The sequence below is a fragment of the Delphinapterus leucas genome, chromosome 10, assembly GCF_059928025.1.
Source record: "Delphinapterus leucas isolate spDelLeu-1000000601 "Yukka" chromosome 10, BTC_Dleu_Yukka2, whole genome shotgun sequence".
Classification (NCBI taxonomy): Eukaryota; Metazoa; Chordata; class Mammalia; order Artiodactyla; family Monodontidae; genus Delphinapterus; species Delphinapterus leucas.
Genome location: NC_143138.1, coordinates 65,027,379 through 65,050,375, shown reverse-complemented (window position 1 = coordinate 65,050,375; position 22,997 = coordinate 65,027,379). Strand labels below are relative to the sequence as shown.

The following is a 22,997-nucleotide window of genomic DNA, read 5'->3' as shown; positions in this document are numbered from 1 at the left end:
TCACAAGGGATAAATAGAACTTTATTTTAAATAAACATTTGCACTCTGTACATGGCCCCAGCGGAGACGGGGCTTAGTCGTCAGCTGTCTTGCGCACGTCAAAGCTGCCACAGGGCCCGCGCAGCAGCTCCGCCAGCAGCGCAAGCAGCTGCCCGTGCTCCTCCTGCACGCAGGGCGGCAGTGCAGCCAACTCGCTGCGCAGGCTCCGCTCCACCATGCGGCCCAGGGCCCGGCGCAGCTCCCGCAGCAGCCGCACGGTGCGTGAGTCGCCCTCCAGCCGCAGCAGGTCACTGTCACTAAGGGAGATGGTGGCCCGGCGCCCATCATCTAGAGGAAGGGAGAGACGCGGGGAGCCCGGGTGAGTGAGGCCGGACCCCCGAGGAGGCAGAGCAGCCGGAGAAGCGGTGGGGCGGGAGGTGTGCAGGTACCCACCACGGATGTGGACGTCCCCGTCGGTCAGTAGCAGCACAGCTAGTGGGTGCACCTGGGAGGAGTCCCGGACAAAGACGCTGCCGTTGGACTTAACAGCCATGAAATACGTCAGCCATCGGCTCCGTAGCCGTGTGGCCTCCCTAGGGAACAAAGAGCTGGGTGAGGCCCCTTGCTGAACCTCCCGAGCTGCCCTGCCCCAGCCTGACAGTCCCCCACCTGTTAATGGTCGACTTGTGCAGCAAGATGTTGCCAGATTTGGTCCTATACGTGACACTGTTGGGCTTGAACTTGCCCTGCCGGGTCACCTTGCCCTGCCTCACCTGCAAGGATGAAGAAGAAGGTGGGTGGGTTGAGCAAGGAGCTGGGATGGAAGGAGAGGTCATGGCCTGGAGCCCCCTCCCCAGGGCAGCACCTGGATGAGGTTGGGGTAGAGACCCGCCATCAGCACACCCTTCACCAGCTCCTCCTCCTCACTGTACTCGTTGCACTGGGCAGAGGCCAGGGTGCAGTCCGAGGGCTTCCCCACCAGGAAAGCCTCATAAATGTTCTCTGAGAACTGCTTGATGAGTCCTAGGGAGGCAAAGTCAGGGTGAACCTAGGGCCCCTGGTTCACAGCTCACTGCACCGGCCCAGTGTGAGTGGGAAGGGTGGAGGGGCTCAGGGCAGCTCGGGACCCGCTGACCGTGGATGAAGCGCAGGCTGGGCGCATAGAGCAGGTTTTCCTCCAGGTAGTTCTCACGAGAGCTGCGGTCCTGCCAGCGCAGCACCTCCTCCCAGCCAGACACAGCCCGCACGAACGCCAGGTGGTCACTGCCACTGTCGTGGCTCAACAGTGCCTTCACCTGGGAGGGGAGGAGGGTGCCAGGGTCACAGGGCAGGGACCAGAGGAAGCCACCTCGGGACCGAAGGGAGCGGAGGGCCGGAAGGGAGAACAGAGGGCCACGCAAAGGCATTGGGTCTGACCTTGTCCACCTCCGCCCGGTTCTGCAGGCTGCTGCTGAAGGGGTCCCGGGTGAGGCAGGAAACGACCACTAGCAGCGGGTGCAGGCAACGGAAGATGGCAGCCAACACTATGGCCTTGGCCAGCCGTGGGTCAGTGGAGATGTGGGCCAGGCGCTGCCCCAGAGTGGTCAGGTACTCCCGCTGGTCCAGCACCCCTGCAAGCTCAGCCGTCAGTCCCGCCCCTGACAGCCATTCCACAGCCCGGCCCAGCCTTCCACCACTCACCGATCTCCTGGAGCAAGATCACGGCCTCGTCCACCGCCTTGATGTTTGGACTGTCCACGGCCTTGGAGAGGAACTCCACTGCCTACAGCACGAACGAGGCAGAGCCTGTTAGCCCTCACCCCACCTGCACGTTCCCAGGGCCCACCCCGCCCACCTCTGCCGCACCGTCTTCTCTGGCATGTGGATCTTGGCTTGCAGCACCAGGTTCTCAAGGGGCGTGCGCAGAATCTCCGGCACCTGGAAAGGGGCCATCTTCTCCAGCCGGCTCCGCGGGAACAGGTGGTAGGCAAAGCCTGACTGGCAGCGGCCCGCCCGGCCCCGGCGCTGGATCACGTTGGCTCGTGACACCCACACGGTCTCCAGGCAGGACACCTGGGGGAGGGGGCAGGTGAGCAGCCACAAAGACCACACGCCTTCCTCCATGCTCCCCTGCGCCTGGCCTTCACCTCACTCAGCTCCTCAACTGCCCCCCACAGCAGGGACAAGGAGATCCCACAGGTGTGGCCTTCTCCAGACACACAGGCCCAGGGTAGATCTGGGCTGGGGCAGGGCCAGGAGATGGGTGCCACCTTGGTCTTCAGGTCGTAGCGTTCCTCCTTGTGCAGACCGCTGTCCACCACGTGCACAATGTCATTGATTGTGATGGAGGTCTCAGCAATGTTGGTGGCCAAGACAATCTTGCGCACGCCAACAGGAGGCTGCTGGAATATGGCCTTCTGGTCCATCATGGGGATGTTGGAGTGCACTGGCGGGCAGCAAGAACACACTGGTCACGGGCACTGCTCCAGCCAAAACCTCCCCATATGAGGGCAGGCAGGGATTTTGACCCTATTTTGATGAAACTAAAGTCCAGATCAGTAATATGCCCAGTAGAGATCACAAAGCCAGCAAAAAAGTAGTGCAGCCTATTAAGAAACCCAAGGCCCTGAGCCCCAGGTGAGTCACTCCCCAGGACAGAGGGCAAGCCTGGTGTTAGGGGCCACCATCCTTGCACACATGCTCTCACCTGGCAGGATGAGGTACTTGCTCTCATGCATGCCCAGGGCCTCCTGGAGGCGTTGCTGCACTCCTTTGATCTCCTGCCACCCAGGCAGGAAGCAGAGGATCCCACCTGTAAAGGGCCCTGCAGGCATGAGCTAGTGGCTCCCGGCAGATGGAGAGCAGGGTGGGCACGGGGCAGAGAAGAAAGCACCCACCTGGTTCCCCGCGGGCATCAATGTGCAGAACCAGATCAGTCACGAGGTCCAAATCGAGAGCGCATTCATCCTCAGACTGGGGTGGGGGAAGAGAGGCCAGTCACAGCCCCAGGGCCAGCGGTCGTGCACAGGACACGGCCACCGCGACTCGGTGAGGTCAAGGCACGTGACACATCACCTCCAACCCTCACCACACCCTTGTCAAGAAGGCCTGATCATTCCCATTTCTAGCAAGGAAACCAAGGCTTGGGAAGGAGGAGGGGAATCCATGGAGAAAAGGCCAGGAGCCGTGGGCAGGACGGGGCGGGCGTATCCCCTCACCTCGTGGTGCCGATGCCGGTGTGGGTACTGGTGCTTGCCCAGCTTGGCCAGGATATCCTCCAGGTAGTGCTCCTTGACAGGGTACATGAAGCCGGGCACCTTGATGACAGGGCAGCCACCAAAGTAGCGGGAGAAGCGCTCGTTATCACCTGTGGCACTCATGAGCACCAGCCGCAGGGCCGGGTTGAGCCGCTGCAGGCCCTTGAGCAGAATCAGCAGGAAGTCCGTGTTCACGTCCCGCTCGTGCACCTCGTCCACGATGACATGGCTCACGCCCTCCAGGCTGGGGTTGCTCTGCAGCTTCCGTAGCAGGATGCCCACTGTACAGAAGAGCAGAGCCCCGCCTCGGGCTGGAGGCTTGCTTTCCAACCGCACCTGGAAGCCCACATTCCGGCGCAGGGAGGGGCCCAGTTCGTGGCTGACCCGCTGTGCCACGGACACAGCTGAGATGCGGCGCGGCTGAGTGATGATCACGTTGCAGCGAGCACCTCGGCCCTCGGTCACGTAGCGCTCCAGCAGCAGCTGGGGGATGCGCGTGGTCTTCCCACAGCCCGTGTCCCCGGCGATGACCACCACCGGGTGCTGCTCGATGGCACTGAGGATGGTGTCCCGATGAGGGTCCACAGGGAGCTGGGGGGCCTCCTGCCAGACCGGCCCTCGCCGCCGCCACAGCTCCAGCAGGCTCTGGCTCAGACGCAGCTCCTCTGTTTCTGACAGGGGCACGTAGGGCTTGCCTGTGATAGGGTCACCCAGCGGCCCCGAGTCCTTGCCCAAGGGCAAGATGTCATCACTCTGCAGCCGGAGCTCTGGGGAGATCCATGAACTGTCCATGGGGTACTGGAGGACGGGAGAGGCAAACAAAATGGTGAAGAGAAATAGCTTCTTCTCATTTACCCACAGCCAGCCAGCCCCTCCACACAATTCACCTTGGCCAGAGGCTATGGCCCACCCGCCGGGCAGGACTCAGTCCTCAACTGCCCTGGGACCCTCGTGGGCAAGACAGGACTGCTCAGGGCAAAGGTGTGCCCAGGCTCCATCCCCAGTGGGGAAAGCGGGGAGTCACTACCACCTGCTGCAGGTGAAAGCTTTTGGTCTGGGTAGATGAAGGCGGGCAGGTGAAGAGGAATGTGGGGATTCTCTTACGTGGTTCAGGAAGGTCTCTATTTTGCGGAGGATGGGTTCAGGCACCTGGATGGTACACGGCCGGCGCTGGGTCTCACCCAGCTCGCGCAAGGAGGCCAGGTTATACATGGCGTGGGTGAGTGGCTCGTTGTTCCGGTCCACCAGGCCCAGGCTCTGCAGAGGGAACACGGAAGGCTGGTCTATGCCTGTCTCCCCATAACTGGCCCAGACCTGCTCAGGAGCTTTAGAGAAGTCGTGCAGAGCAACCTCTTTCCTAAGACATTTTTGGGTTTGGGCCAATATGGTGCAGGAGGGAGAAATTAGGAACCAGGAAAATGTTAGGTCTCCACCAAAAAAAAAAAAATGTTAAAAATGATTCAAGCAAAACCAGACCTGGCGTGTCTGAGTGTTACAGCCCCCACCCGCCCAGACAGGCGCCACAGAGAATCCTCTCCCCGAGCAGCCGGAGTCCCCACAGCAGCCCAGGCTCACCTCCGTGAATCCCCACCTGAGACAGGCGGGCCAGGCCCTGAGCCACCCCGGAACCCAGTCGCAGACTCCTGTGCCTTCGCTGCCCGCCCACCCCTGCCACATTTCACGTCCAGCTGCCACACCTCCACCTGTCTCTGCATGACACCCAGTCCACCATACAAACGTACATGGAATTTCCCGGAAATACGTACTTACGCAACTTGATAAAATAAACCACTGGAAGGGAAACTCTCTGTTTTATTTCCCTATATGCCCAAAGCCACCCCACCACAAATAAGACAAAGCATTCCAACACACAGGGCAAATGTGGAAAACCAGTCATTTTCCCCTAGTCTGTCATGTCCGGATTTCCGCACACCCTCCAAAACCCAGAGCAAACACTCCCTCCTTTAAGAAGTCTACCTGCACAGGGACCAATCCCCTTCCCCAGCCTCCTCGTGCCAGAACAGAAGAGGTGCCAACAGGGCCACCTTGCTGCAGGGGAGGCCTCTGTCCTTTCCCAGGACTGTGAGAATTTACCTACAGCCTCTCTGACCGTGGGCAGTCAGCTGCTCTCAGAACACTGCTGCCACCTAGAAGCTTGCTCCTTCCTGAGACAGGCCTCTAACATGCTGAGGGTCTTCTTCTCATCACTTTTTTGTCTGTTTGTTTGTTTTTGTTTTTTGTCAATGCATTTATTTTTCAGTTTCAATCTGTAATGGTTGCTTAATAAAATCAGTCAACGAAAAGTGATTTTTGGGGGGACAAATGTGGATATTAGCAGACTGAACAATGACGACAGGTGCAATCTTATTCCAACGTTAGTTTTCACAAATTTGAATTAAATACTCCCAGGACAGTGGAAATACCCTCCTAAAACAAGAGTTCTCAAGTTCATCACTGTTTTTGTCTATCAAATTAAAATTCAGACTTCCTCGAAGTTCTCCCAGTTAGCCCTAGTTCTGTCCTCTTGAGCCACAGGTAATGACACATCCATTCCCTCTCACCACTTACCTGAGCCCATCCCTCTTCTGTTCTCCAGGATCTTGGTACCCCTCACTATCAGCTCTATCTAAAATTCAGTTCCCAGAGCCAAATGTACACCAAAGGTATATCCGAACATTCAGAGTAAAACAGGGCCTCCTTCCTCTCTTATTCTGCAAACCAGACCCCCATGGGTTCAGGTAACTCCCACAACTGGGCTACCAGCTGACCTCCAAAGCCGCTTCAAAATGATTGCTAGCTGTAAGCCCCACTGCCTTCACCTGGATGTTGATCCCTTCAATATTCATCCTAGATGAACGTCGCATGGTTTGTTTTGGCCACAAAGCCCAAGTTATCAAGATCTTTCTAGATACCAAGTCTGTCCCTCAACAAAGACATCATTTCTCCAGCTCCATACCATTCAGAATGATGAGCATGTCTCCTGGCTTCACCCAGGTTCCAGCCAACAGTGCTGAAACGGCTGAGCTCACGGGCAAAGCACCTCCACAGGGACTGTGGAGAAGCCCTGGAAACAGCACCCCACAGCCTGACAAGCAAGGCTGTGACACCAGATACTTATGTGCCCAGGCCAAAAGCCTGGCAGTGGTAGATTTCATTTCCTGGAAAAGTGGACCATTTGCCAAGGGTAGCAGGGAGCTCCAAGACATCTCATGCATCACACCAGGGACCTTGCACTCACCTTCAGTTTCTTACAAGCCAGGGCTGCCGCCTTATTCTCTGCCTCTGCTTTGCGACGCCCTTTGGCGACAAAGGTCATGGGACAGGGCCAGAGTAGGGTGAGGGTGGACAGCTTGGTCTTGGTGCCCACAGTATGGAACTGCATGAGGTTCTACACAAAGGGCAAGAGAGATGGTTACAAAAAGGTAGGGAATGAAAACATCCAGGAGTTCGCAGAATATCAAGGGACACAGAGATGGATTTAACCCCCATCTGAGCAGGTACCAAGCATCAGCCACAAAAGAAGTGCCACTGGACAGGCAGAAGCTAGCCCTGTGGGGCTGCAGCTCCCAGATCCTGGCCTTGCTTCTCCTGTGGTACCATGATTTCACAGCAGGAAATGGCATCTGGGCAATGCCACTACCTGCCCTCCTAGCCCACTGTCCTCTCAGCACTTTCAAAGCAAACAGGTATGATGGTAGCTGCAGGTTGAAGCTGTCAACACAAGCTAAAAACCAAGCACATCCTGGGGGATCAAAAAGGCCTTGCACCTGGAGAGAAGCTCTGCTTAACCAAAGCCCCTCAGCCTGACAACAAAGATGAAAACTCAGCAAGTCAGCCACCCCCTCCCCAAAGCCTCCTTTCCTGCCTGCAACCCTTGAACAGATATACGTCTTCCACTCCTACAGTCCCCAGCCCCCTCCCTGTGCTTCAGTGTTCTGACTTCCAATCTGTCCCTGCTGCTTCAACCTTCCAAGGACCCGGAGTTCCCCCAGCTGGCCCAGGCTGGGCTTGGAGAACGGGCATCTTTGGCCCTCCCGTACACCTGTAGTCTCCCTCCCACCTGGTCTGGAGGAAAACCAGACTTGACCAAGCCAGCTCCCCAGTCACACACACTTATAGGAGACCCAGCTCACCTTGGCTGTGGAGGACGATGTCGCTATCTGAATCACCTTGGCCAGAAGGTTCTTGGGAAGCGGAAACTGGGTCAGAGCCCTAATAGCACTGTCGTCATCTGTCATTTCAAAGGAACCCCCCCTGGGAGGACCGAAAGTTTAGGTGAAAAAGCACTCTCTTCCTGGGCCAATTTCACCTGCTCTGAGACCCAGGGGCTAGGATACTGCATAGTTGCAGGAGGCTGGGGCATTTCCACTTGGCCTGTGATCCTCTCACAGACACAAAGCACACCTGGCGCTCCCTCAGTTCCCCCAAACAGATAGGAGGGTAGGGGCAGTGGGCAGGCAGAGTAGTTACTGGGCCTCTGAAGGACCCAAGTGTGAGCCGGAGAGAGAGTCCGTGCTGCTGTTTCACAAAAGCCCAGCCATACAGTACATGGCCACAAATGGCTTTCCCCAAGAACAGGTAGATATACCAATGAATAACAGAGACGCGGACTGAGATGTGGGGCAGGGGCCCTCCCATCTCAGAGGAGTCCCCTGGGAACACGCCCCACCCCATGTCAAGGTGCAGCCAGCTTCCCCTGCATTCCCTGCCCCTGGCTGTACCTCGAATCCCTGAGTGGGGTGTGGGAGTCCTGCTGGGCCATAGACAGAAATTCAGTGACATCAATGGTCCCCTCTTCTAGCTCTTCCTCCTCATCCTCCTCTTCCTCCCGGCCCAAGGAGCGGGATAGGCCCCCAGGTCCCCCTGGCCGGATGCTCTCAGGATTCAGCTGCCGCCAGGAAGTAGGTGGCATGGTGGGTTCTGGGCGCCACCAGCTGTCAGCCGGAGAGCCAAAGCGATCGGCTAGCACGCGGTATTTGGCTGCATCAAACAGCTCATTCCGGGGACCCAGCAGACCCCAGCCCTGGGGAAAAAAGGGGTGTTGTGAGGGCCCATACCACCCTCACACCTCAGGCTGCTCAGAACCTGCCCAGTTACACCATAAGTCCCTCATGTGTGAGAGCCATGCTTTTTCACCTGTCTACTCACCTCAGGCCCTAGTCCAGAACTGGGCACAGAGAGAGCACTTAACATGTCTAGCTTCAACAGAGGAAAATGACAAGGTAAATTCTTATAGCTATTAAGACAAAAGACCAAAGAAACAAAGCAAAACAAAGAAAAACCCACAGGGCAACAAGAAGCAGATGCATTCACAAAGTGATCTAGAAAGCTTCAGTGAGTGTAGCAATTAGGAAATATGTTGTCTACACCATAAAACAGCTATACCTCTGACACAAGAATCCTATGCTGGGAACATACTCTAGAAATAACACCAAACGTTTTTAAAGCCAGTTATACAAAAATATTATTTTAAAATATATTACAGTTTCATTCTTTTCTAGAGAAAATCAAATAAGACATTTGCCGAGTCTCTAGCATGTACAAAGCAACATGCTTGCCACCCTGGGCACCATCAGGAGGGATGAGACCTGATCTCTGCCCTCAAGAAGCTCAAAATCTAAGAGGCAGAAGAAAAATGCAGAAAAACAGAGTCTAAAGAACAAAAAAATAAGAAGCTAGAAGAACAGGAGTAGCACGTGAATAGAGCACAAGGTCAAGAAATTCAAGTTGGGAGTGGTAAAGACAACACGGGTAAGCCAGGCGCATCAAGAGGGTTTCAGACATCACAGCCATGTGACAGTAGACGGCAGGTGCCAGAATCCAGGCACTGCTCCACAGCGTGGCTTCAGCCACACCTGACTCGTGACAAGCTGAGGAGTGACCACTCGCTTCTTAAAACTCTCCCCTCAGGGACTTCCCTGGTGGCTCAGTGGTTAAGAACCTGCCTGCCAATGCAGGGGACACGGGTTCGATCCCTGGTCTGGGAAGATCCTACATGCCGTGGAGCAAATAAGCCCACGAGCCACAACTACTGAGCCGGCGCTCTAGAGCCCAAGAGCCACAACTACTGAGCCCATGTGCTACAACTACTGAAGCCCGCACACCTAGAGCCCGTGCTCCACAACAAGAGAAGCCACCATAAGGAGAAGCCCATGCACTGCAACAAGGAGTAGCCCCCGCTCATCACAACTAGAGAAAGCCCGTGCGCAGCAACGAAGACCCAACACAGCCAAAAATAAATAAAATTAAATCTTTAAAAAACAACAACAACAACTCTCTCCTCAGATTTCTGAAAGAACCAACTGTAATTTAAAATGTAATCAGGTAGCTAGTGGGAAGCAGCCACATAGCACAGGGAGATCAGCTCGGTGCTTTGTGACCACCTAGAGGGGTGGGATAGGGAGGGTGGGAGGGAGACGCAAGAGGGAGGAGACATGGGGATATATGTATATGTATAGCTGATTCACTTTGTTATACAGCAGAAACTAACACAACATTGTAAAGCAATTATACTCCAATAAAGATGTTAAAAAAAAAAAAAAGTAATCAGGAAGGGACTTCCCTGGAGGTCCAGTGGTTAAGACTTCACCTTCCAATGCAGGCGGTGTGGGTTTGATCCCTGGTAGGGGAGCTAAGATCCCACATGCCTCGCAGCCAAAAAACCAAAACATAAAGCGAAGCAATATTGTAACAAATTCAATAAAGACTTTAAAAAAGGTCCACATCAAAAAAATCTAAAAAAAAAAAATAAAATGTAATCAGGACTATTCACAACAGCAACAATAACCATAGCCTACCTAAGATGAACTTAAAGAAATAGATTTACATATTTTTTAAAAGTATAAAACTTGGTAAAAGGACACAAAATATGGGAGTTCCTGATATGAAACTTTTTTGAGTAAAGAGACAAAAGCCTCCTAAGTTAACCCATGTAACATAACTCCAACCAAAGTCTGGATAGACTTTTTGGGCACTTAACAAATTGTCAAATCTGTGTGGAAGAACACTGCATAACAGTAGGATTCTGTGACAAAGAGTGTGAAAAGGGCACGCCACACACATCCACATGCATGAAAGCACAGCCACTCAGGGCAGGGCAGTACGGGTGCCTGGCCCAAGGCTCAGCCTCCATGCTTCTGCGTCACGTCACCGCCTGCTTACAAGGACGATCTGATTACACAGAAAACACATACAGCACCCTCCCCCTTGGCCTTCCCCAGAACGCCAGCATGCTTTACCTCCCTGCCTCCCACTCACACCCCCCCACACACAAGGCCATGAGGTGTTCCTGATGATGAACACCCACCCAACCCGCTTCCCTTCCAGGGCTCCCCGTGCTGGCTCATGCTTCCCCACCAACCCACTCTTCCTCCCTCCTCCATCTGACCAGTCACTGTCTTTTCCAGCTCGTTAATAACCCCAGAAGAAAGCTCCTGCACTGCTGCTACTGGCATTCTCACCTATCCTGTGCCCCCATCTCTGGTCTTGCCTGACCCCACTGCTTTTGGGGACTATTCCTAAAGGCAAACTCAGCTCTGTCATTCCACCAATTACCACCAGTCAGCAGACCTAGTATCCACAGGATCAATCAAGACTCCTACCTGAGACACCTAAGGGCTTGGTGTTCTGGCTCCTGCCCACTTGTTCGCACCATCGCCAAGCACTCAGACCCACGTTCACAATCCGCTAGTTGCTCGCGTGCACCCTGGTTCCATGTCTCTGTGCCCTCTATCTGGAGTGCCCTCTCCATCCCTGTCCCTGGAAAACTTCTACTCACTCTTTAAGAATAGCCTGCTTTATTCAGGAGGCTGAGGTGCACCTCTCCCCTCATGTGGGTGCTTCCTCTCTGGGCTGTGGCTGCCCCAAGAGCACCCTCAGTCACCTTTGTGCTGCCAGCACCTCACAACAAGCCTAAGGGCAATGCTTAAGAAACACATCTAGTTTGGGAGGAAAAAAGCTGAACAAATTTGAGTACAAATATTAAGGAATGAATGGGCTACACTCTCCAGAATATATAAAGAACTCCCATAATTCAACAATAAAACGATGTGACTAAAAAGTGGGCAAAGGACTTAAAAAGACATTTCTACAAAGAAGATACATAAATGGCCAATAAGCGCAAGAAAAGATGCTCAACGTCACTAATCATTAGGGAAATGCAAATCAGAATCACAATGAGATACCAACTCATACCGATTAGGATGACTACTATAAAATAAATAAATAAAATGAAAGAAAGTAACAAGTGTTAGTGAGGCTGTGGAGAAATTAGAACACTTGTGCACTGTTGGTGGGAATGTATAATAGTACACTATGGAAACAGTGTGGCAGTTCCTCAAAAAATTAAGAATAGAATTACCATAGGATCTAGCAATTCCAATCCTGGGGATTAAAAGCAGGGTCTTGAAGAGGTATTTGTTCACTGCAGCCTTATTTCACAATGGCCAAAAAGTGGACCCAAGAGTCCATCAATGGATGAATGGATAAACAAAATGTGATATATACATACAATTGAATATTACTGGCCTTTACAAAGAGAGAAACTCTGACACTTGCTACAACATGAATGAACCTTGAGGACATTATGCTAAGTGACATAAACCAGTCACAAAAGGACACTGTGTGATTTCACTTATGTGACGAGTAGTCAAATTCGCAGAAATAGAAAGTAGAATGGTGGCTGCCAGGGGCTGGGGGGAAGGCAGGATGGGGAGTTGTTTACTGGGTATAGAGATTCAGTTTTCCAGGATGAAGAAGTTCTAGAGACTGGGTGCTCAACAACGTGGCTGCACTTAATACTACTGAACTGTACACTTAAAAGTGGCTAAGCTGCTAAATTTTATATTTTGTGTATTTTACCACAATTAAACAAACATACAAACAAAAAAGGCCATGAGCATAGATAGAGAACAGAGAACGGGCTGGGGAGGAATGTGATCGCAACTTGCTGCACATGGTCTCGGTTTAAAGTGCCTTCTACATCCAGGCAGAAAAGCATCCTCACCCTCGGCACTATAGACATTTTGGACCAGGTAATTCTTTGTTGTGAGGGGCTGGCCTGTGCATTGTGGGACGTTTAGCAGCATCCCTGGCGTCATACCAGGTAGCACTCTTCTCCTTGTGGCTGCCAAAAATGTCTCTAGACGTTACCAAATGTCCCCTGGGGGGCAAAATCCCCCCGAAATTGAGAACCCCTGAGGTAGAGGTGCTCTAAGGGAGACGGAGATTTCCAAGACATTAAACACAGAAAGGCTGGTTGAATTTCTGAGAAAGAAGATTTCCCCAGGCAGAAGGAGTACAGAAAAAGATGTTTATAGAGAGTGGGAGAGGAAGAGGAGCCTGGAGTGACCCAGAGACAAGGAAAGCAGGTATAACCCAGGGGCTGAAGAAAAGATGCCCCGCAGTGCCAAAGCCACAGACCATTCAAGCAGAGCAAGGACTGAGGGGAGGCTGGTGAGCCTGGCAAAGCTGCCCCAGTCAGCCAACAATCACCAGGCGCTATGAGGATGTGAAGGGAACCAGCAACCATGGCATGGGCTATGATGCTGGAGTGGAAAGAATGCAAACCACAAGCACAGAGAGCTGTGTGCAGGGAAGCAGGGCCTGGGGAAGGGATTACAACGCTGAAGAATTTTTTTGGCTGTGCCGCGCCGCTTGCGGGATCCTAGTTCCCCCAACCAAGGATCGAACCTGTGCCCTCGGCAGTGAAAGTGTGGCATCCTAACCACTGGACTGCCAGGGAATTCCCAAACACTGAAGAATTTTTGACTCTTACAGAAAAGAATCAGATGAGGAAAGATCTGAAAATTAAATAAAAGCGTGGGAGACAAGATGGAGGAGACAGAGAGGACAGAGAAAAGAGAAGGGTCGTGTGGGAGCCCAGGACAGGAAAAGGGACCTTGCCTCCTCAGACCCAGGAGGAGCAGTGACAATGAAGGTCTGCAGACCATGAGCGGGAGAGAAGCTGAAGGAATACAGCTTTGTCCTTGTCAAGAGCAAAGACCTAGGAATGTGAGGAAGATTCAAGGTTGGCACAGCCATGAAGGGAGCCAATTAGGGATGGAAAGAAAGGCTGGGAGCAACAATGAAGGTCTAGGAAATGCTGTGCAATCAAAAACTGAAAGCAACCCACGTCCAACCACTGGGAAGTGAGAGAAGTGACTATTATTCTTCCATTGTAAGTAAGAGAAGACTATGTGACTACAAGGAAAAACCTAAATACATGAAATAACAGGGAAAGAAAAACAGAAACCGAAATAGAAGTCTCACCATGGTGCTATACAGAGGGAGTGTTCTCCATAAAGGGGTTCTTCTCTGTGGTTTTTGAAACCACAGAAAGTAGATAACTACAGTGGCAAGAAAACAATATTAATCTATTCCGTCACTGGCTGAAGCAAAAAAGGAACCACAAGGTGGGAAGGGCTTAGGACAGGTGAGTGGTTGAACACCCTGCCAACCTAAACCTAGGTTCAGCTGACACCAGGAAAACCGTCACTTCAAGCAGTTCTCAGGAGGGAGGTCTGCATGGTCTTCACTAGGGGAGGGTCACCTTGAACAGCTGGCAGGCCGCGGCCGCAGCCTGCCTCTCAGCGTCGATCTTCTTGCTGCCATAGCCTTCTACCTCCACACTCTTGGGCCACTTTATGTGGAGGGTGACTTTCTGAGGAAGAGAAGAGAGAATCAGGACCCTTGCCTCTCTAGACTACAAAGTTATAACAAACCACATGGGGAATCAACAGCAAAGCTGTAGACCTCACAGCAGCAGGCCTGAGTGCAAGACAGAACCCCAATCCCATCATTAACTCCTTGGAAGGCTCAGACTCCCCCGCCCTCAAGCCACTGTCCCACCTCAAGCTGTTTTGCTTCTTCAAAGTGCCATGTTCTAGCCAGAGGGCAAGGTGGGACCCATCTTTATCCTTAAAAATTTTCATTCATAATGGTTTGCCTACATGCTTCCTGTGGGTCCCAGGACCTACAAGACTCTGGGAGCAGGAATTATCATCAGCTCTAACCCTCTACAGTTCCAGTTAGTTGGAAGGGACCAAATCCAGGGCCCAGTAAGGAGGCCTATCTTACACAAGATGAGAACGTCTCACTTTACTTGCCCATGTTCCCCTTCCCTAAACCAGGCTCTTCTCCAGACTTAGCTTTGCTCTGAGATTCTCTGCTGACCATTCTCAATTCAGAAAACCCACTCTATGGCCTCCCTGACAAGAAATCTGAGAGAGAAAAGAGCAGCCAGTCTCCTTCCAGAGAATCAGACCAACATGTCTCCTTGCCACCAGCAGAGTTACCTTTTTCTTTGGTCCATTTGTGTGCACGTAGACCAATTTGTCTTTTGCATGTGAGATGCCAAGGGCTCTTCCAATCACACTGTTGAGAAGATTTTTGGGCTGTGGAAACTCTTTTAATAGGTCCCTAGAAGCTAAGAGAATAAGAACAAAAGCATTATAGTTGTGCTTTTTCTTCTAAAAACTCCATGGGGTGTGTATCAGGACAACCCTGGACTGGATACTGAGGATGTTGGCTCATGATCCCAAACCACCCAGGAGCATCTTAAAAAGGAGGGAGAATGACTTCAGGGTTTACAGAGGACAGTGGGGCTAGAGCCAATGCACGATCATCTCCTGAAAGAGAAGGGCCAACGCCCCCCACACCACAGAGGGGAACCAGCCAGGATCCTCTTCCCCACCCAAGCTCCCAACTTAACACATCAGCTACAGAAGCCTAACATGGCAACAACCCCCCCAATCTGATGTCTGAAAGAACGCACTAAACAAAAAACAAAATCGACCACACACACACAGTGGAGATCACGACAATGCAAGGCCCCTCCTAAAATAACAGACACAAAACAGGGAGGGTTGGCCGCGGAGTCTGAATACCAGGCCCCAGTTCTCAACTCTACCTCAACACCGTGCAAAAGGCCACCCCAGAGCCAGATTATGTGTAGGGACACTGATTAGAGACCTCCTTAGCTTAGACATGGGTATGAGCTATTCCTCCCGGGAGTTCACTGCAGTGAACCAAGTGGAGGCAGGATGCATCAAACACCGTGAGAGATTTATTGCACTTTGGATCAATCCCAGAGCACAAATGGGTGAGATGTCCACCTAGAAGCAGCTTGTGCCAAACACTGGACTTAGACCATGAAGAAGCCTGCTGAGAGTGGCTGAAAACTAAAGGAAGAGCCCCAAAGCACCAGAGTGGACCTTCAAGAGATGCAGAGTCAGAGACCAGCAGAAGGGATGGGAAGCCTTTTCATTCTCCACCCACAGTCTCTAGCATTATAATTCAGCTCCAAAAAGTAATTTTGTAGGGGGTACATATATGCACCTGTGCACCTGCATGCATCAATCATAAGTCACCTGGGGAGCTTCTTCGCAGCACTGCCCACCCTGATCCCCACAGGGCACCTGAGAATGGCAGTGATGTTAGGCAAGTCTGTATTTTGAAAAAGCTCCTCCAGGAGTTCTGCTGTAACTCTGCTGCCTGGGTTGAGGCTATTTCCTTGGAGCAGACTCCTGTGTCATCTGGCCAAGAGGGAGGATTCTGCCTGGCCCTGTCTCCCTCTAAATGTTAACTTGTAAAGCAACTGAGAATCGAGTAGTCGAGAAACAGTATGTAAGTAGACTCAAAGGGGTTCCATCCCACAGGAGGACCCAACTTTAAGTAGCCCACTAGACACACATATAACAGCAGACGTGCCCTGGTACCCCCTCCAGCTCTATAGGGCAGAGGCTGGCTCTCTCTGTCCATCCTTGATGGGCATGGATGCTCTTACCAGTTTCATTTCCTGCACCATTCAGGAAGCACCGCGCTGGGGTCCACTAGAGCAATCACTCTGTCTCTATTCGAGATTCTGAAGTCTCAGATGTATTTTGAGCTCTTTGCCTTTCTCACAACAGCGAGGATGTGCTTAACCTTGACGCTCTAACCCTTGACCACGGGCCTGGCAGGAACTGGACGTTTACCTGTTTTCCCCAACTCCCTTGTGGTACGCACCTATCACCTATTGTTGCCAGGTGCTAGCGCTCCAGTCCCAGAACCTCCGCGCTTGGGGACCATTTGGGCCTGAGCCGTGTGAGCTTTACAACAGCAGGGCTCCGGCCCGCCACTGAATGGCGGTCTCAGCCATACAAGAAAGGGCCCGACCCCAGCCCGCGCCCCTAGCTCTGTCATCCCCCGAAGTCAAGGGCGTCGCAGCCTGGCTGCCCCTGCCCTCACCGTTCACCATGCTTCCGTCGCCTTCCCCAGGCCCGTCGGGGGCCGCCCCCGCCTCAGCCTCAGCGGCCGCCTTCGTGCGGTCTGGGCGGATGCAGCCGGTCGAGAGGCCGCGCGGGCGTCCCTGTCGCCCGGGGGTGTAGGGAGCCAGCGGCCGCAGGCGCGGAGAGACGCCGGCGGCCAGCACCATGAGGCTCCTGGCGGCCGCCATCTCGCTCCCGCCCGCCCCCGCGACTCCGGAGCCCGGCAGGGACAGGGCAGAAGGACAGGAGCGAGCGGCCCGGGCGCCGCGCGCCCCCTGCCGGACGGGCGGACCCGGGACCGAGCCGACATGGCTACCGCCCCACGCAGCCCAGGGCCTCCAGCGCTGCACGCTCCAGTCAACCGGTGGGCCGACCAGACCAAGGCTGGAACCCTGCCGAAATCACTCCCCCAGTAAATCCAACCCACAGACTCGTCATCTGAAGCTGAGGCAGGAAGAGAGAGTGGGGCTTCTTGGGAAACAGTACAGGCCTCAGCTTAATGTCCATCCAAGGAAATGAACTTGAAGTTCCCTCTAGGTCCTACCCATTGCGGGTAAATACCTCCCACATGCCCTTGCAAATTGGCCTGCACTCCCGGCCAGCAGAGCGTAAGATCATTGCTAAGCTGGGGCACAGCCACCTCATTTAATGGCTTACAAAGTAAACCTGGTGAAGAATCTGGAGCCAGGACAGGGAAGACCTCTTGAACATAAGCAAACCAGGTTTACTCTCCAGAGCTGGAGTCAAAGATGTAAAGTACCCAACTTGGACACTATGCCCAAGAATTGAGCTGTTCCAGCAGTGAAAGTCTGAAGCTGCTGTTCTGTGCTTGTTTGAAAGCCAGATGGGATTCTGCTTCCAAACTACTACACCTGGGTTCTGGCCAGGCTCATTCCTCTTCCTCTTCCTCTTCTGGCACTGAGGAGCAGGGTTTGGGGTCAGGTGGGAATCAGACTGGATCTGCATGTTGGGGCAGCGGCGGTGACAGCAAGGGCCTCAAGGTCTCAATCTCTTGGAAGGAGGCCTTGGTCAGAGGTTGGCAGTGCACTTGGGGTGCAGCTGGCAGTGGGAGGCTGTTTGTTGTTTGTTTTATAATTCTAGATGTGATTCCGATGATCCCCTGAAGAGCTTGTTAAAACAGTACTGGGAGCCACCCTCCCAGAGTTTCTTAGTCATTAGGTCTGGAATAGGACCCAAGATCTGCATGTTTAACAAGTTTCCAGATAATACTGAGGTTGCTGGTCTGGGATCACACTCAGAACTGCTGGCCTATGGCAAGAACATGGGATTTGAGTCCTAACACTTGGGCTTAGCCCCAAGTCTACCACGTGTCAGCTGTGAACCTTGGGCCATTTTATCACTGGGGGAAATTAGGACAAACCTGCTCTACTCATTTGGTATGACTGTGGTTAATATAAAATGGGAATGTTTGGAAGGGGGCTTTGCAGAGTGCTCTGATAGACACGCCTCTGCCCTCTGAGATCTGAGACAACAGGGGACAGGTCCCTTAGAAGCAGAGCCAGAGCAAAATGGGGCAGCTTCAACTCCTGCTCCTCCATTCCCTCCTCAGTGGGTTTTTAACCAGGAAAGGGCAAAAAAGGGAAGGTGGCCCTGGCAGCAATGGTCTGACGTCACAAAGGGACATCACCATCCATGTCAAACACCCCTACCCAGATCATCCATATAGGGATGGCAAGACCCTTGGGGCAGAACATGATTTACAAAGGCTTTGAATTTGGCCAAGTGGCACTTTAATTTGCCAAAACCTAAGGCATCCACCCAGCTTCAGGAGTACTTTTCAAGGATTGTTAGCAGCCCAAGTTCCCTCAAAAGAATCCAGAAGCTTAGCAAGCCTGGGAGTGGCAGCAGTAGCTGAGGCCAAATTTTGAAAATTATGGTGTCTGAAAGCTGAAGGAGGCAACAGCCTAAGCCTCATCTGCAGAGCAGGGCCTGGGTCTATCTTGGTGTTTCAGGAAGCCCTCAGAATAGCACTCTGCTCTGACAGCCACTTAGGCTAAGGTTGAAATGCTATGATTTCATGGATTTGCTTCCAAAGGGGCCAAAGGGGAAAGATACACACAAAGTAAGATTGTCCATGAGCTGTTCACTGTTCAAGCCAGGTGATAGGTACATAGGGATTTACTATACTATTTTCTCTATTTTAGAAAACATATTTCAAACAGATATTTGAGATTTTATGTAGAAAAAAAGGTCAGGTGATGCCAACCAACTAGTTGGTTCTCTGAACGCTCTTTTCCTATTTCATTTACTTCATCTGGGTTCTAACAGCTGGTGTCACCTTGAGCATATATTTCACCTCCACAGACCTCATTGCCTTCTGTAAAATGAGGGCAACTCTTACACCAGCTCTTGGAACCATTCTGGTTCTGTGATCTCCCCATTGGTCTAGAGCAGGGGTGGCCAAAATGTAGCCTGAAGACCAAACCCACCCACCGCCTGTTTTTAAAAACAAAGTTTTATTGGAACATAGCCATACTCACTTGTTTCTGTATTATCTATTACTGCTTTCATGCTATAATGGCAGAGTTAAGTAGCTGCAAGGGAAACCATATGGCCTGCAAAGGCTGGAATGTGTACTCTCTGATCCTTAAAGAAAGTTTGCTGACTCCTGCTTTAGAGGACCTTGAAGAAAGTTAAAGAGGCTCAGGCATGCCCCTGGTTCCTTTCCACCAACATTAAGCTTTCTCTTCCACTCTCCATTCTTTGGGGAGAGAAAGTTGACTCCTCTGCCTGTGAAAAAGGAGGGAACTTCTGAAAAAAGGAAGGGTTTACTGGCTCAGAGATCTCGCCATCACTTCTGGATCAAGCACAATGTCTGGTACTCAAAGTGCTAAACAATGACATCTAGAAGCATGGAATTAAGGTTAAAGGATCTGCTGAATACACAGGAGGATGTTGTAGGATTCTAAACTTTGGAGGCCCCACGAAAAAGCAACAGGAGGAAGCCCAAGACAGTATGGACTTTGGGCAGACCAGAGAACTTGTGGAGGGAAAGTGAGAGCGACCACTGACAGCTGAAAAAACCAGACATCTCAGCCAAAATTCTGTCAACTTAATCACAGTTAGATATTTTATGGATGGTCAAAATGGCAAGAAATGGTCCACCTGGCTGGCAACAAGAAAGGTAAAGGGAACAAAAAAAAAGAAGAAAAAGAAAGGTAAGGGGACCTACAGGGGCTGGGTGGCCACCCTGACCACCCGACACATTCTCACGTCTCTCCCATCCATGTATGTATAGCCCCAAGGTCCCTTGAGGTAAACCACCACACCAAGAGGTGACACGTCTATATCAGGGAATGGATAGGACCAGTCCTGTGGTCCCCAGAATCCTGCCAGAAGGCGTGTTACTCCATGTTGCTTTCTAGTTGCTCTACATCTCAGATCTGCATGGGTGGGGAAGATTCGCAGGGGACGGTTGGGGGCAAGTTTCTTAATTTATTCACCCTTTACTTTGGAATGTGGCCTTGGTAAGAGGTTGGCCATAGAGGGAAGGGTAGATTGGGAAAGGAGGTGATATTTTTTTCCAATTCCAAATCTGACTCTGATGGGCACTGTAACCTATTTAAGTGGCCACTATTTTCTGAGCATTGTTTTCCTATTTGAACACCAGAGAGATTGTTTCTGCCCTGCACTTCCTTCTTCCGGACAGAGGTACCAGCAAAGCCTGCAGGGAATCAGAAAGCATGGCAGAAAGGTCCAAGAGTCACGTGGACTAAGAGATTGTTGCTTCTGTGATAAAGGAACAGAGGCAAGAAGGCTTTATAGCTTAAAAAAGACAGAGAAGGCAAAGATACATACACCCAGATACCTTCTGGAGGTGGAGCTGCGAGGAGACAGTCAGGCTGGGGGGGAGGGGGAGGGGGGTGTCTGTCTTCCTCTGGGGAAGACAGTGCAGGTCTGTTGGGCTGCCTCACAGGGAGCAGCTGCCCCTCCCAAGAGCAGCAGCCTTCTCCTCTGCATGTGCTCAAGGAGGCACTGCCTAGCCATGCTGCCTGGTTAATCCCAACTAACCGTCTTTAAGCTTAGCCAAAGCACATCTGACACTCTCAGAGCCACTCACCTGCCATGTTGGAAATGTTAACGTTCAGCCTTTTCGAGTTACAGGGCATTTTAAGAAAGAAAGAAAAAAGGGCAATCAACTCTTGTTTTGGCAACGGTAGGGGGTGGCATTTCTTTAATACCTAAGTCAAACGGTCACAGGGGCCAGAAGTACTTATTTCTATACTGCTGTCTACAGTCAGGGCCACTGCGGCAGGAGGGCAGTGCATGTAGAAACCACATGGGAACACGGCAGTGTGTGCTGCAGAAACTGAGGTGCTGTGTGTTCCCCGCACCCTTCCTGAGCTCTTGACCTTCAAAGCACTTTACAGACAGAGCCTAAAGTGGACATGCTGTCTCCAAATAAGGCAAAGACTCTATGAACTATAATAGTGTTCTTCCACTAAAAAACTGAGGGAGGCGTGTGAACAGGTGGCCCATGGAGTTGGGAAGAGCAGCTGTCAGGACAAGAGGCCATCAGGAGCACTGGTCTTAGCAGACCTGGAAAAGATCTAAGTCTGAGGGAAGAGAAGAGACACTCACGGGCAGAGATGCTTCCCTGGGTCCTATTACTGGCCCCATCCCTGGGTACCAGTGGGATCTGAGGTCAGCTGTCACCTGTCAAGGAGCTCTGACATTCTCCCCAATCAAAAGGACAGCCTACCTTGCCAATTGGACTGAGAGACAGATTCTAATGTCAGTAAAGTGCTTTGAGGTGCTGGGGGAGATAGGGAAGTGATTTGTCGGGCATCCCCAAAGCCTCCAAGATGGAGGGCACTAGGCCGAGTCAGGCTCTCTGTTCTGGCCCTGCTACAAGCGCCCTGAACTTTCTGAGGCACCTGAGCCAGAGACTGCCTAGAAGGTCCAAGCCCTCTGATTCTCCACACTGGTGCCAGACACCCAGACTGAGCCTAGGCTTTATTCCTGGTCACACCAGGAGGCCCGATGAGACTGTAGGGTCTAAGCCAAGCGGCCAGCATCATGAAATCACCCAGACCTTTCCAAATGATGTCTCCCTGAGGGCTCCAAGAGCTCTGCTAACCCCACTACTCCTCACCCACTTTCCAGAGGCCTATAGCCCTGGCACCCGGGGTCCTGCTGCCACCCGCCTCCCCACAGTCCCTGGACCAACCTGGTGCTGGAGGCATGGCTCCTCCCTTACCTCGAGAAATGGTCCCTCCAGGGGCAGGGTTGACACACATGGGTGGAAGACGGGGTGGGGGAAGTTTGCACTGACGCTGCCTGTGCTGGGCCCGATCTGGGGAAAGAGAAAGGGCATCAGGGTGACATGTTCTCACCCCTCACAGTTACAGACCCCTGGATTGACTCACCCCAGAGCACCCGTGAGGAGCTCTGGGCAGCAGAGCTGCTGGACCGTATCTGGAGCCAGTCACAGGTTCTGAGAAACAGTGCCACCAATGCCACACAGAAAGAAGGCATTGTCTTATTCAGACATGATACGTGACAGCCTCGTACAGATCCCTTCTTGGCTCTCAAAAAAGCCCTCAAACTCTCCCTGTTTTTTTAGCCACCCTCCATGAGTGTAACGCCCATCCCATGTGCTTCTCTACAGTCTCATGGTACCATGCACATCACTGGGGTTCTTCCACTTATCTGTCCTCCACTTACGTAAGCTACCCCTGTATCTGCTATGGGTCCCCCATATAAGTCACCAGATCTCAAGTTATTCTCTCCCTCTAAGAATTGGTGAAAGAGGGACTAATTAACTGCTGGTGTCCTCCCCAAGAGCCAATATCAGATCCACCCTTACCAGCCTTCTCCTTCTTTCTAAAAGTTAATGATTTACTATTCCAAATATTTCCATTCATTTGGAGACTAAATACTACCCATCAGTGGGTACATAAAGTATATTTTTAAGGAGTTCCAAAATTTTGATATACATGAACTAAAATTAAGACACTCACTGAGTGTTCCATGGGAAGGTGGAAATGTATGGCTAAGAAAGGTTTAAGATCTTTAAAAGCACCGAAATGGTGAAAACATCAGATAATCACTGGTCTGGGGGAAAAGATGCAAGAGCTCTCTGCTCTCTCTGCCCCACACGTTTTGGTATAATAAATGGGGCAGGAGAGGAGCAGGGAGAGACAGTCATACACACTCTACACACTTGAGCAACAGCCTGTAGTGCTAAAATGATGTCCCTTTCTATAATGCAAATTAGCTCATGTACAATTGGTAAATGGGGGAACGATATCAGTAAACATAAGAACACTTGGTTCAAATCTGATTTTTCTAAGGCAAGGGAACTAAAAAGCAGGAGTGGAATGAAAATGTTCTGCAGGAAAAGAAAAAGCCCCTTCAGCTGTATTTTTTAAAAATTAAAATCAAGTGCCTGTAGGGAATCGAGGTGGTAGATACATGGGTGGTCACTATACAACTTCTTCAACATTTCAGTATCTCTGAAATTTTTTCATAATAAAATGTTAGGGGAAAGCAGGTACTTGCACTCAGGTCC

At 51.8% G+C, this 22,997-nt stretch overlaps 1 protein-coding gene across 20 annotated transcripts in view; it reads right to left on the bottom strand.

Moving 5' to 3' along the window:
* The window catches only part of DHX30 (DExH-box helicase 30), a 30,970-nt gene continuing 7,973 nt past the window's right edge, over positions 1 to 22,997 (bottom strand). For 6 of the 20 annotated variants that reach the window (XM_089919203.1, XM_089919204.1, XM_089919202.1 and 3 more), the window contains 20 exons: positions 21,684 to 21,779; positions 20,544 to 20,572; positions 14,510 to 14,640; positions 13,765 to 13,875; positions 7,937 to 8,238; positions 7,349 to 7,469; positions 6,454 to 6,603; positions 4,320 to 4,472; positions 3,177 to 4,013; positions 2,856 to 2,931; positions 2,666 to 2,770; positions 2,106 to 2,404; positions 1,825 to 2,031; positions 1,660 to 1,741; positions 1,396 to 1,589; positions 1,115 to 1,274; positions 845 to 1,002; positions 649 to 752; positions 433 to 572; positions 1 to 327 (listed from right to left, as the gene is read on the bottom strand). In XM_089919203.1, the coding sequence (XP_089775329.1) occupies positions 74 to 327; positions 433 to 572; positions 649 to 752; positions 845 to 1,002; positions 1,115 to 1,274; positions 1,396 to 1,589; positions 1,660 to 1,741; positions 1,825 to 2,031; positions 2,106 to 2,404; positions 2,666 to 2,770; positions 2,856 to 2,931; positions 3,177 to 4,013; positions 4,320 to 4,472; positions 6,454 to 6,603; positions 7,349 to 7,469; positions 7,937 to 8,238; positions 13,765 to 13,875; positions 14,510 to 14,640; positions 20,544 to 20,572; positions 21,684 to 21,779 (3,709 nt within the window). In that variant the 3' untranslated portion in view covers positions 1 to 73. Of the gene's footprint in view, positions 328 to 432; positions 573 to 648; positions 753 to 844; positions 1,003 to 1,114; positions 1,275 to 1,395; positions 1,590 to 1,659; positions 1,742 to 1,824; positions 2,032 to 2,105; positions 2,405 to 2,665; positions 2,771 to 2,855; positions 2,932 to 3,176; positions 4,014 to 4,319; positions 4,473 to 6,453; positions 6,604 to 7,348; positions 7,470 to 7,936; positions 8,239 to 13,764; positions 13,876 to 14,509; positions 14,641 to 16,442; positions 16,828 to 19,686; positions 19,706 to 20,543; positions 20,573 to 21,683; positions 21,780 to 22,997 lie in introns of those variants that run through there. The other 14 variants (XM_089919209.1, XM_089919207.1, XM_089919210.1 and 11 more) reach the window with 9 other exon arrangements.